General features: G+C 33.7%; 1 protein-coding gene and 1 pseudogene across 3 annotated transcripts; both read right to left on the reverse strand.

Annotated features, from left to right (window-relative positions):
- Positions 1 to 1,226: 1,226 nt before the first annotated feature.
- On the reverse strand, positions 1,227 to 5,946 carry LOC143547805 (uncharacterized). Of its 2 annotated transcripts, none has more exons than XM_077039136.1 (8): positions 5,853 to 5,946; positions 4,114 to 4,279; positions 3,767 to 3,816; positions 3,572 to 3,653; positions 2,896 to 3,452; positions 2,521 to 2,745; positions 2,346 to 2,399; positions 1,227 to 1,500 (listed from the first exon to the last, which is right to left on the reverse strand). In XM_077039136.1, the coding sequence occupies exons 1-8, from the start codon at positions 5,868 to 5,870 to the stop codon at positions 1,336 to 1,338; spliced, it is 1,317 nt and encodes a 438-aa protein (XP_076895251.1). In that variant the 5' UTR covers positions 5,871 to 5,946; the 3' UTR covers positions 1,227 to 1,335. The 2 variants fall into 2 exon arrangements, with proteins under 2 accessions (XP_076895251.1, XP_076895250.1); XM_077039135.1 differs by having other exon boundaries at positions 2,896 to 3,482.
- Positions 5,947 to 8,521: 2,575 nt separating this feature from the next.
- On the reverse strand, positions 8,522 to 10,748 carry LOC143547806 (leucine-rich repeat receptor-like protein kinase PXC1; annotated as a pseudogene). The gene is made up of 3 exons (XR_013137846.1): positions 9,706 to 10,748; positions 9,227 to 9,627; positions 8,522 to 9,162 (listed from the first exon to the last, which is right to left on the reverse strand). The product of XR_013137846.1 is annotated as a leucine-rich repeat receptor-like protein kinase PXC1 (transcript).
- Positions 10,749 to 13,566: the final 2,818 nt, after the last annotated feature.

Genomic DNA, 13,566 nt, shown 5'->3' on the forward strand with positions numbered 1-13,566 from the left:
TTAATGTTCGTTTAGCTTAACGGAAGAACACGAACAGGATTTCGTTAATGTTAATGGACATCATTTTTCACTTCGACTTTGATCTCATCTCACTAAACGATAAGTAATCAACGGTTGGCATTTAAGTATCTGCCATGCACGTGTGTATCTGCCCACGAACTGTTTGTTCTAGTTGTCATGCCATACCATGTCTTGCTGATTTTTTAGGATCATGTTATTAATATTATTTTACTTCATTTTAATTTTTAAGATAATATATATTTATTAGACATTTTTGCAATGGGTTTGTCAACTTAAGGATTTTGATGCGGAGAGGGGAAAGGAAGAGGGGGGAGACGTTGTAATTTGTAAACGTGAAAGAGAGAGAGATACTGGCGGCATTCCTACTTTGGTGGGGTGGTTTGGACGTGACCTACTCACAAGTACTCTAAAACTTTTTGTTTGTTTTTTAGTTTTTCAAATAGAATAAATTGTAAAAAATGAGTCAATATTAAGTGGCAAACATCTGCCATGCATGAATTGAAGTCATGCACCATACCTGCTTGGGTTGGCGACGGTGTTACCTTCTGATTTGTCAGTCATGCATCCTACTCATATTGTTGTCCCGTCCTCCCTAAGTTACCAATCAGGTAACTAGAGTAGATGTGTTATTATAACCTCAAGAGCATGAGCAATGGTGGACCCGACCGATGGTAGTAGGTAGTTTTATTTATTCCCAAACAGCTTCACATTATCAACACCAAATTTAATCTCATATTCTTTCTTCGTTTCTCTCTCCTCTCTTCTCACTCAAAAGAGTTTGTAGATTTTCGTCATCTCAAACGCTTTGCTCTCCCTCTCCTTCATGTGGCCACTTCCAATAGTAGACATCTGTGTATTGGTTTGGTTTGGTTTAGTGTGCAATCCAAGCGGTGTCCATATCAACACCATTAGGGATGCTAACAAGTTTGTTTTGAAAATTGATTACAATTACTAATTGCTTGTTTCTCTCTTAAATATCAAGAGTGATCGAACTAACAACCTATACGGCGTCTTGACAACGCCAACAACAATTTTTAGTCACGTTTCTCGTTGTCTTGGGTCAATTTTATTAAATCCATGGGTGGTTTATTCGTCTGTCAATAACCTATTTTAGATATGAAAAAAAAAAAACTATGGGTTCGCTTGACCCGAATCTCTTCTAAATGGCTCTGCCCCTAAATACAAATATGAACCGATCGAAAACATTTGATGCATCATATTTCCAAGTAATAAAAATCATATCTAGCTTTATCATCAAGTAAGTAATATGTGGAAATCAAAGTCACTTTTCCTCCATTCCTACTTTTATTCATTCTATACACAAGCTCTTTTAGCAGGAGATGACAGATGTTGGAATTTTGATTTAGAAATCTTTGCGCTCTTTTCTTGTTGGTACGGGTAAATCAACGCTAGTTCTCTCACACGACACAAGATCGTCTTTGGTAAAGGCCGCCATGACTGGCTTCGTTTATGTCCATCCTGCAATAACAACATATTTTCACTTCACAAATGTTTTGAAACTCAGAAGTCAACTATTCAAATGTTTACCTTATACACACACACACACATATACACATACTGACATACACATACATATATATATTGTACTATATATATTGAATAGAATGTATGTAGATTTCATTATTTTCTAGATTTATTTTAAAAATATAAAATTGGTAAGTCTTTTATCTAAATGCATATATTCACATACACTGTGCACATTTATATGCATATATTCACATACACTATGTGCGCATTTATATGCATATATGCACATTTTCATATATTTTAAAGAAATTCAGGACAAAGGATATAAAATCTAAGAAAGAGTGGGACAAGATAAATAAACATTTCTTCTCAAATTTTACCTTTTTCGTTGAAACAAAATGAACTCGTCTCATGAGGTTAACAACTTCTTTACTTCTAAAATGTGTGTGTGTGTGTGTGTCACATATAATGCTTTTAGGATTTATAAGATATTTAAAATGAACTTAAAAGTGTTAGTGGGTCAAACAAGCTTTCTTGACCCGCACTCAAAAGGAGCCAGTTTCGGCTCAACCCCGTTTTCACCACCAACCCACATCAGTATTTCTAAAAATATAAAAGTCAGTTACAAATTTTTAATAGCATAAAGAAAAAAGATCAGTACTTTGGGATGATCTTGGTTTTAAAAAGAAAAAAAGATTAAAACTTTCTAATCTGTCATGTGCCTTAAAAGCCACTAAACATTGATTTATATTTTATACTAATTGGGTAGGGTAAAAGTAAACATAAGAATCAAATTTCACCTATAATCATTTTAATTAATACGCAATAGGACTAACCTCTATTCTACTCTCTTTTGGTGCACTTGCTTTCAAAAGATTTCGCCATTTGTCCTGTCAAAATATTTCAATATAACACACAAAGAGAACAACTGTTTATAAAAGACACTCTAGTAAACTGTAATTACATAAAATGTATAATGTTGATACGAGTTAATGATTAAATAAAAAGTACCTTCAAATCTGCAGTCGTTCGATGATCCGATGATGAAAAAAGAGATTTCTTAATATGCGTCCATTTTCCGACCCCGAATAGAGAAACACCATCTATCAACTTCTTTACTTCTGTAACCGTCCACACTCTATGAAGCTTCCTCGGATTGCCACCTGTCATAGTTCTCGGCCTCATCTCAGAATCATCTTCGGGCCCGCTTGAATAACTATCAATGTGATTTTCAATCTGCCAAAAGAAAAACTTAATATTTCAAAAGGAAAAGATTTAAAGTGTGCTGAATATTAGCTTCATGAAGAAAATATTATATCCCATATTTCCACAAATATAATAATAATCAAAACTTATTAAAGAAAAGCAGAGTGAAAATTTACTTACTTTAGCTGGTGACTCGTTTTTCTGGCATTCGGTTGGAACATGAGGGCTAAATGGAACTTGAATAGCTTTATCAAAAGAAACGTAAGGTTGACGTTTTTCTTTGGGTTTGACCTCAGCTTGACATTTTACACGCCGAGGCCCTGAAAGTTTTACTTTTGACCCGGAAGAAGCTTCTCTTCTCTTCTTAAAGTTGTTTAAACTTAGAATTGGTGACTCGTCAATGTACCGTTTTGTAGGCTTACGCGATCGTTTGTGTGTGATTTCCCCAACATCCGTACCATGATCTTCAACGGCTTCAGACTCGTTTTGTGAAATATGAGGTGGCAAAATATCTTGGTTATTTTCATGGTCATTGAACGAGTTTGAAAAATCTTCAAATCGGTCTAAACTTTTTGGCTCGCATTTATTAGTTGATGTTCCAAATATACCGTTGCTAATTAAGTAATTCTGGTATTCGATTCCTAAAATGTTCTCAGTCAATGAATTTTGTATTCCGAAACTACCCTTCATTGGAAACTGAGAATTCCCGGCATGCAAACCTTCATTGGAAACATAGCCTATAAAAGCACCATGATCAAATCCAATATCTGTAGTAAATATTTAAAATATTGGTAGTAATGTAACGTGATCATTATGAATATAATGAGAAAATAAATAATATGGTCTCGAGAAGCACCTAAAAGATAATCATCACACGAAGAAAAGTTTGTTGTTAGAAGATTTTCCACTCCAACTTCATGTGGCAAACCATCAAATGCCTATAAAATATGAGATTTTACAAAAATAAAAACACAAAACTAGCTTTTAAAAGAAACAAATTACATATTAATACTCATATGAGACCAAAAAAAAGAAGAAGAAGAAGACATACATTAAGAATTGTCGTATCTACCCCTTCCATGCGATTTGAATTAGGGACACCTACATAACAATAAATGCATAATTTTTATACAATTTATTACAAGATTGATATCAACAATATTTCATTGTAAGAAATTGGTCAATAATTACTAAAGTTTAAAAATACTAATATCTAAGTCGGTTTTGTTGCATTTAGAAACTACTAGGTTTCGAAAGGAGTAAACATGTCATTTTTTTGGAAAACAATACACTAAGATGATTTACATAGGAATCATAGATTTTCCAAGAAGATCATGAAACAGTTGTCAACTGACTAAAATACCCTTCAATAAAGACTAAACAAGAAATTGAATGTACCTAAATTGTAGGGAGCATTTTCAGGTTTTATGCATTTCCCGGGGTTATTTTCATCATAACACCATGCACCACTTACAGAAACTAGGTCAGACCGCGGTTCTACAAGTAGACGGTCAACGTCATTTGCTTCCTCCCCTAAAGAATGATAAAAAGAGTCTTCTTCAACCTACAAAAAAATTATTAACACATAATAAGAAAAATAACATATTAATTATTAACAAAACGATAAGGGTCTTTTTTGAAATCTCAGTAACAAATTCTGCAAGTATCTTATCACTCTTTAAATCTTATATATTTGTTTGTCTTGTGAAGTTGGAAATTAATTAATATTATATGTTGACCTTTGATTCCATATTAATACACAAACCACGTCTAGATTCCCATCCAATAGACCAATCGTCCAATCCTCATTAAAACTACATCACTAGACAGTAAGCAGAACTTCATCCAGTAAATTAACATTAAATAACATAAATTTATGTTCATAGTATCGACAATTAATGCATGATCTTACATATCTATTTCAAGAATCGCATGCACACATGACACAAAATCAACAAAATTACAAGAATGTGAATAACTACGTGTAATTACCATGGTTGTACAAATCACGCCGAGATTAATCGCAACTCGGCGCAGGGCCAATGGGATTTCACCAAATCGGTCCAGTTTTTCCATAATCTCAAAATCAGACAAAAACAAGTCCAATTGGTCAAATTTTGGTTAAAACTTGTCAAAAGTTGGTCAAATTACGGTTAAAATCGGTCAAATTTCAGTCAAAATGAATGTGTCAAATTCGTTCAAAATTTGTCAAATTTGGTCAAAATCAGTTAAAGTGGAACAAAACCGAAAACTATATGTAACTTTGTGTATATACAAAAATCAGGGAAAATTGGTTAAATTTCGGTCAAACAGAACAAACATATATAATCGAAATCCGATTAATCCCTGGTGGGTACCCCTGCACCCGACTAGCGCCTAACGAATTCTACAACACCGGTAATTAATTACAACCAAAATGCACAAAATAAGTTTCAAACAGAAGTCCATCATCAAAACCCTAGAAGGCTAGAACTAAAACTTAATTCATAATATTACCAAACATAAGACAATTTATTCAAGAATCTAATTAATGATACTAAAATCTCAACACAAAACCCACATAGAAAATTCTCCTAAAAGTGATAAATCATCAAAATATGAAGTAAATGACATTAATTTCAAGAATCTAATTATACCCACAAAAAAATTGACACAAAATAAAAACAAATTAAAGTGTCAAAATCATCAATTTATACAATTAAATATATACACTAAACAAAAATCATCATTTATGTTGGGATATAAGCCCTAAAATTTCAACCAATGCTTATGAAACACAACTCAATTATCAAAAACCCTAGTACTAAATCATAATTCATCATATTATTACCAAACAAAACACAGTTGTTTCAAGAATCTCATTTACTAATATCCCAACATAAAACCCACATAGACAATCATCATTAAAGTGATAAATCATCAAAATATGAAGCAAATGACATTAATTTCAAGAATCTAGTTATACCTACAAAAAACTGAACATAAAAAACCCAAATTAAATTGTCAAAATCATCAATTTCAGCAATTAAATGCATACACTAACATCAAAAACAACATTGCTTATCAAAACACTAGTAAATAATCAAAACCCAGGAAGCAATTGTAGAGTAATTGAATGGTAAGGTGTAAAAAGTGACCTGATTATTATTAGTCATGAGTAGGATCGAGAGAATGAAATAATCAGTGAAGTGACAAGAATTGCTGGTTCATAGGATTGGAATTTGATGACACAGAGGAACAAGATAAATCAATGTGGAAAAAGGTAGTATTATTATTATTATTATTATTGGACGGAACGCGTGAAAGTAAGGATGAATCAAACGGAAAAGGACCAAATTATTGTTATTATTATTGTCTTGTTTCTTAAATAGTGTTTTAATAACCCAACGGATTGCGGTTGACCTTCTGGTCTGATGACAAAGAGTTTAACTTGTCGTAAAATAATTTGTTAATAAAGGCATCAATTTGGATGCAAGATAACTGGGTAAGGTAAATTCTATTGTGAGGAAGGCTGAGATTGATTGGATCTCAACAAAGGAGGCATTGATGTATTGAGAAAAGGATTTAGCCGTATCTCGAGTTGGTAAATCATATGTTGATTAAATGCCCTTGTATGTGTATGGTTGAAATTAGTTTAACTGGAGAAATGTTGGAGTTTGGCTCTTGTTATGCAATGGATGAAGAGAGGGAAGTATTCTTGACAACCATTTGGAAACTATGGAAATATAGGAATGATGTGATTTTACATGATAGGTGGACTCGTTTCGTTACAGTCTTGGAGAGGATCAAGGAGGAAGTCGTCTTTTAGTTAAAAAAAAAAAGCGATCTAATGTTGTAGTTTGTTATATTCCCTCTTGTTTTGTTTGCTTGGGTTCCAATATTTTGGTCCTAAGTTTTGGGGTTAATCATTCAGGCCTTGTTTATGTTTGAGTGGTTTATGGGCAAGATTATTAAAAAAAAAAAAAAGTAAATATGTTCCAAGAGTGAGAGAAAATACAAAACCAGTCACAAAAGGAGTTTTCACCACTCCAAAATCGTTGGTATACTTTATTCTTTCAAACACGTACTTGGATGGAAATTTTTTGCTATTTAATTTTGTATGAGCCTTACTAAATGTATTTCTTAAATATGTTTGTAACATATCAATACATTATTGTAATCAATAGTTATAACAATGGTGTGTAATCAGGGTTGGCTCAACCATTCTAGAGGTCTAAATCGAAATAATATTCCGAGGCCTTTTTCCGGAATTTTATTTTTATAATCATGACAAAAGGAACGAGCCCCCTGTCATGTCACGCCATTTTATGAAAAAGGGATAGTTTTGTTGTATTCGGGCATTCAACCATAATAATGCACAAACAATACAAGTAAAATAAATTTTCTAAACCATAAACAAGAACATCTGCACATTATAAGAATATATGACATTATATTGTTTAGAAATTTGTCCAACCAACTTCAAAAAGTTCCCACTTGAGAATGTTCATTGAACTGTTTAATGAATTTCCCAACTTTCAAAGCTTTTTGGAATGATAACTTAATTATATAATTAGTCACTGGCTTATGAAAATTGTCAAATAAGCTATTGTATTGTTTCCATGAAAGAAGGTAAATTGCAGGAATTAGCTAAAACTGTATATCTATGAATAAGAGATTTTAGAAAATGGAGGCCTAAGGATTGTGGAGGCCCAAAGCATGAGCCTGAGTTGGCTGACCATAGAGTCGGGCCTGTGTGTAACCCTTACATGTTCAAGGGATGGTGTCCCTCACGGTTTGTCGCGACCTTAATAATAATGTACTAAAGTACTAAACATTGCAATTTTGATGTCGTGTTATGATTGATTTTAAAATTTAAGGCAAAAAATTATTATTTATAGCGGTGTGTCAAGCATATACCACAAACATCCAACTTTACAGGTTTAATACATTGTTGTAATGCAACAACATGCATCCTTTATTCCATCTATGCCAAGCTAATATTATAACTTATACATATATCATTTCAACTTTATCAAGCTTTAGAGTTGTACATATAACATTACAACTTGTTCAAAAACTTTTTCTTGAATACGTGTATGGATTATTACAACTTGTTCAATCTGCTTATATGTATATACTTATTACGCTCCCAATTCCCAAATCAACCTTCTAAAGCTTTTGAGTTGTACATATAAATAACATTACAACTTTGTTCAAACGTTTTTAGTATGTACATGGATAATGGATTATCAGAACTTGTTCAAATCTATTAATATGTAAAATATTTCACACGTCCAAATCGATCAAACTGAAGCAACAACCGAGATCAAACCATTTCTATCCGTTTGCATTCGGCTACTACCATCTGCAAGCTTATGTTTTGATAATCACACGATTCTAATGGATCTCATTATCAATACATGATCCATCAATCATTAGTCAGGAGATGTCAGACATCTTTTATCTGTAGAATCTTATAATTTTACATTTAAGAATTAAGATCAAAACTAAAAGACCCAGGAGAAGCAAAAGAATAAGTGAAATTATGAACTATCATCATAAACACCCATTTGTGTTGATAATCACTACAATTTCAGCACGACGTACTGATAATCAGTGCCATCTTAATGAAACGCATTGACGATCACCATCGGGTTAGCTACTTTAATGATAATCACAAGAAGACACGATCATTAACATAGCTACAGTGAGTTGTTTTAACAATGAGTTTTTACTAAAGAAAATCAAGTTGTATAATAAAATGCATTTTTTATCAATATACATCATGTTATTTCAATGATTTATTTAAAAAAAAACATTTTAAAAATAAAAAATAAAATATTCATCCACAGTTTGTATTTATGATTAAAATGATATAAACATGCCTTAGTATAATTAGTCAACCACCTCTATGCTCATATGAGGATAGTTGATTTCCTCTAATCTGGTCAAGATTTGAGTCATGCTAGGTCTTGTTTCAGGTGATACTTCAGTACACTCAAGTGCCAACTCAGCAATCTTCAACATATCTTCATGACCATCTTTCTCAACCAATATTTCCAAGTCAAATATATCCATTGACCAATCAGCATTCACAACACTTCTAACCCAATCTGATACATCTTCATTGTTATCATCAACTGCTAGTTTTCCTGTAACCACTTCCAGCATCAAAACACCAAAACAATAAACGTCTGACTTGCGTGTCGGTTTTTTCCCGTCTTTGACTTCAGGGCATTTCCCGATCGCGAATGTTGACTTTAGCGAGGGTAAAAGTGGCAAGTAGCCGAAATCCGATAGTTTGGCGTGTGCGGTTTCGTCTATAAAGTAGACTAATACGTTCGATGATTTAAGGTTTCCGTGTGGCACTTTTTGAGAAGATAGTGATTGGTTTAAAACAATTATCTTTCAAGATTTGTAATCTTGTTGTCCAGTTGAGTGGTATTCTCCCAATTCCTCTATTTCCTGCACATTTTAACATTAATAAGATTTAATATAGTTACGTATATTAAGAATATTAAGCACGAACCATGCAATAACTCGAACAAGCTTCCATATTTAATGAATTCACACATGACCAGCTTTTCATCTATTGTGCAGTAAAATGAAATCATTTCCACAAGGGTTTGATGCTTCAATTTCCCGAGCAACCGCATTTGCTGTGCAAATTCTTTTTCGGACAAAGAATTTGCTTCTTTCAACCGTTTTACAGCAACAACGAGACCCGATTCTAGTATCGCCTTGTAGGGATACCTAGGGTTCCTTTCCCAAGAACTTCAGCTGATGCCTGGTATAACTCGTCTAAATCAAAAACTGGTCGTTGTTCGTGAAAGAATTCTAATTCAACTCGTTTTTCTTGATCATCTGTACTTGCAGACCATTGTGGTTTCTTTACAACTCCTTCGTTAGGATGCTGATGCTTTTCTGTAGCTGCACATAAGAAGAAAAATAAAACGTTACTGTGGACATACATCGAAAACCCTGTTCAAACATATAAATCCAACTTACCAGCTGCCTCCTTCTCGTCTTTTTTTCCTTGAACTCTTTTGTAACAACAACACAAACACAAAATCACGAGGAACAACAGAATTGCAACTGCAGCAGCAATCAACGCAATAATCCATACTTTGAGATGTTCACGTTTCTTGTTTTCTGAAGGAGACGGTGGAGGAGAAATATCACATGGTATATCCAGTGGCTTTCCGCATAGCCCCGGATTATGATCAAATGAACTACTTTTAAATCTTTGTATAGTTTTTGTTTCTGGGATTGGCCCTGAAAGCTGGTTGTATGACAAGTTGAAAGCAGTTAACGATTCTTGATCAAAAGGCGGGATTTTTCCTGTTATTTCATTTTCTTCAAGTTCAAGTGTGGTGAGGGTTGGGAGGTGGATGTAATCCAATGGAATTGAACCTGAGAATTGATTGCCAGAAAGGGATACTGATTCCAGGTGCATGAGATTCGTGAGGGTCGGGAGGACTCCGGAAAGAGAATTGTTGTGAAAGCTGAGTTTTGATAAAAATGTAACGTTTTGTAAGAATCCAACTGGGAGTGATCCGCTCAAGTTTATTGATTCCAGGATCAGTTCGGTCACGTGGGAATCAGTACAACTGACTCCAATCCACCTGCTCATATTATTCCGACACGGTGGACCAGTCCAGTTCCCGTGTATATTCAAATTGGATTTCATAGAGTCCCGAAATGGTATTAAGGCATCCCTTTCCTCATGGTAGAATTCTTGTATTGTTTTGTCTGATTTAACGACCGTGAACTTGGTAAGAATTAGTTGGATGATGATGACAAGTTGATAAATCTTGGCCATGTGATGCATGGCAGTTGTAGGGGGTTGATGGTGGTTAGTGGTGGTGGGAATTTGGTGAAGATGATTGTAAATTAAAGAATGGAATGTGAAAGACATCAAAGGAAAGTAATACATTGTTTCATTGTATTAATCAGTAAACCAATCTTTAGGATTATCACAAACAGTATAATTACAACCTATGAGTTGTTTAACAACGTATGCTACAAAGCAAAATGGATCAAAGTTTTTGTTTTTTTTACTTTTTATGGTTTTATATGTTTTTCTACAAAAATACTTCCCAGGCATTTTCACCATATATTTTAAATATATAAAACAAATATATATTTAAAAGCAGGTTAGATACTGACTAAACATGTGAAACAATATGAAAGTAAAATAAATAAATTAAATTATTAAAATATTATATTAATAGGAAGCTGTTGACAACTTTGCTTGACCTTAAATCTTTGTTGGAATCCTGTTTCTTGTTGGATTTTATCTTTGGAATCAACTACAAACCTGGATGGCCAGCTTTAAAACAACAAATAAAGCTAATACTGTTTATATTTTTTTTTCTAGATTTCCATGTTATGTACTTCTATTGTATATTTATTTTTATAAGTTTACTTTAAAAACATTTTTAAAGAATCATGCCCAGGTTAATTATTAGAAAACAAATATTTAATTTCTGACACGACCTCTATACATGAGTTAACAATGAAACATTAAACAAATGAAGAAAATGTAGAACCGCCTACAGATCTGGTCAAGAACAGTTGATGATTGACCTACAAACTCATTTCAAGAGTCAGTGGCTCAATGCAAAGCTTAAACGGAGTGATACTTGCCGATAAAGTTAGAACTAAATCCTTCATAGACTCATCCCAGGTTTTGACGATTTACTCACTCGAGTAAAAGACTAAAAGCAAATGAACATTTTATATTCAGAGAAAGGGAACATAATCATCATTTTATTAACTAACAGTCTAATAGTACAAAGATCTAAATCACTCGTATAGTCGTATGGTCATATACAATTATACATATACATATCTTTCTATCATTTTACTTATTTACATGATATGGAGTTAACTAGAATAGCATGTACCTTCTTCCTATTCAGCTATTGATCTGCTTGCACCATGAGACATCTGTTCCCACAAGTTTCATAAAACATATTTGAGTAGCCAATGATGATCCAAAGCTAGAAACAAAGAGAAATTAACTGATATAAGATATTACATTACAAAAATAAAAATAAAAATTGTAAAACAAAGAGCATGAATCGCTGTTAACTAATCAAATAACAGTTAACATACTCATAAATTAGAAAACCAGAAAGCCAAAACAGGGAAAGAGAGAAAAAAAAACTTTTTAACATAATATCATGTTCTTGGCAATGTTGTAGAACTCACTAGACGCTAATCGGGCATACCGACTAGCAATTAATCGGATAGAACTTTTATATGTAATTTTTCAGAATTATATACATACACACACAAAAATTTTTATATATAAGTATATAACTTTTCAAACTTATTATCAGATTGGATTAATAAGTATCATCTTTCAAATACTTGAAAGATTTTGACAGACTTTGACCGATTTGTTGGTCTGAGGTAAAATAGAATCAGTAGCATACTGACTAGCGATTAATCCGTGACTAATCGCGATTTTTACAGTAAAAATTCTTGGAGTACAGATTAATCAACTTAAGTCAATAAGTTTACAATCTCCCACGCAAGTGAAATATTAAAAAAAATATATTTTGAAACGGTAAAAGTTACACAAAACTAACCTAAAAATAAAACTTAGGGTTTCAATCATGTACCAAAATTAACCAAATTCAAATCAATTTTCAACTATATAATCACTTAAACCACTGAATCAATCATAACTAATTATTTAACAGTTAACAATTTCTAGAATTAACATAAATAAGAAACTCAGGGTTTGTTTGTTAAACCTTAAGGATAAGAGTAGAAGCAGCAGAAGCAACGGCAACACCGTTTGAAGCAGCTGCAGTAAAAGTAACGAAGAGGCGATCGGCGTGAGTTTGGAGAAGATGATGCAGGTGTCTGTGTCTCCATTCACGGTGATCAGCGACGGCGGACGGTGGTCGGTTTTGTTATGGCGGCAAAATTACGGTTCCGGGATATTATTATTATTATTATTATTTAGGTCCTTCTGGTTGAGAATATGTTCATTTATACCTTTACCTTTTAGCACGCAAGCATTATACTATATATGAAATGGGCGACTGGGTATCCCGAGGTGAAACGAGCCGAACCGCTGACGAGCTACTCAAAGTCAATAAAAAGGTCGAGTTATTTTAGGCTCAAGCCTGGTATGAGAAGCTCAATTAGGTTCGTAGAAATTTGTATGTTTTTGTTTTTTTTCCTTTTCAAACTTATATGTATTGATTTCACACTGTACAACGGAACTCAAGTCAAGATTTGACTTGTTTAATGTACTACACGAGTTTGAGGCGAGCTAAGACCATTCTTCATCAATCTTAACTTAGGTTGGGTGAGGTGCATTAAAAATAAATATATAAATCACTTTTGGTTGTTAGACCATCCGTAGTCCCGACATTTTGGAGCATAACGTTGGGGGCCTTGGGGTTTTTTTTCAAGCGTTTTGTATATAATGCGAGATCTGGCTCAAATATAAAAAAAAAAAAATCTATCCGTTGGGGGTGGGGGGTTACCGTTGGGAGCCGTGGAAGTGTTTCTAGAGATGGTCGGTGAGTAACTCCGGTCCGGCAGCGGCTACGACGGCGGAGGAGGTGGTGGTTTTTTGATTTGACTTCGAGCTTGCAGCGGCGGAGGAGGCGGCTGTGGAGGAGGAGGAGGTGTCTTGGGTGTTGGGTTGGTGTCTTGGTGGATAACGAGTTTGGTTTCTGATTTGGTTTTGGAATGAAAGGGAAGAAGTGATGTTAACAAAAAGAAATATTGGGTTGGTGTCTTGGTGGGTGTTGAATTGGTGTTAACGAAACCCGATCGAATGTCAATTTTGTTTTTGCTTCGATACCGTGACAAACGTGTCAAAGACCGATCAAATGCCAA

The sequence above is a fragment of the Bidens hawaiensis genome, unplaced genomic scaffold, assembly GCF_021521415.1.
Source record: "Bidens hawaiensis isolate Kalapana, Puna unplaced genomic scaffold, B.hawaiensis_p1.1 tig00014833_1, whole genome shotgun sequence".
NCBI classification, from domain to species: domain Eukaryota; kingdom Viridiplantae; phylum Streptophyta; class Magnoliopsida; order Asterales; family Asteraceae; genus Bidens; species Bidens hawaiensis.

What these genes read in the sequence shown, in the direction of transcription:
- LOC143547805 (XM_077039135.1), bottom strand. An exon ending in AAATGCTCCCTACAATTTAG is followed by an intron (nt 3,817 to 4,113) that starts GTACATTCAATT and finishes ATTGTTATGTAG; the next exon opens with GTGTCCCTAATTCAAATCGC. An exon ending in GAACGACTGCAGATTTGAAG is followed by an intron (nt 2,400 to 2,520) that starts GTACTTTTTATT and finishes ATATTTTGACAG; the next exon opens with GACAAATGGCGAAATCTTTT.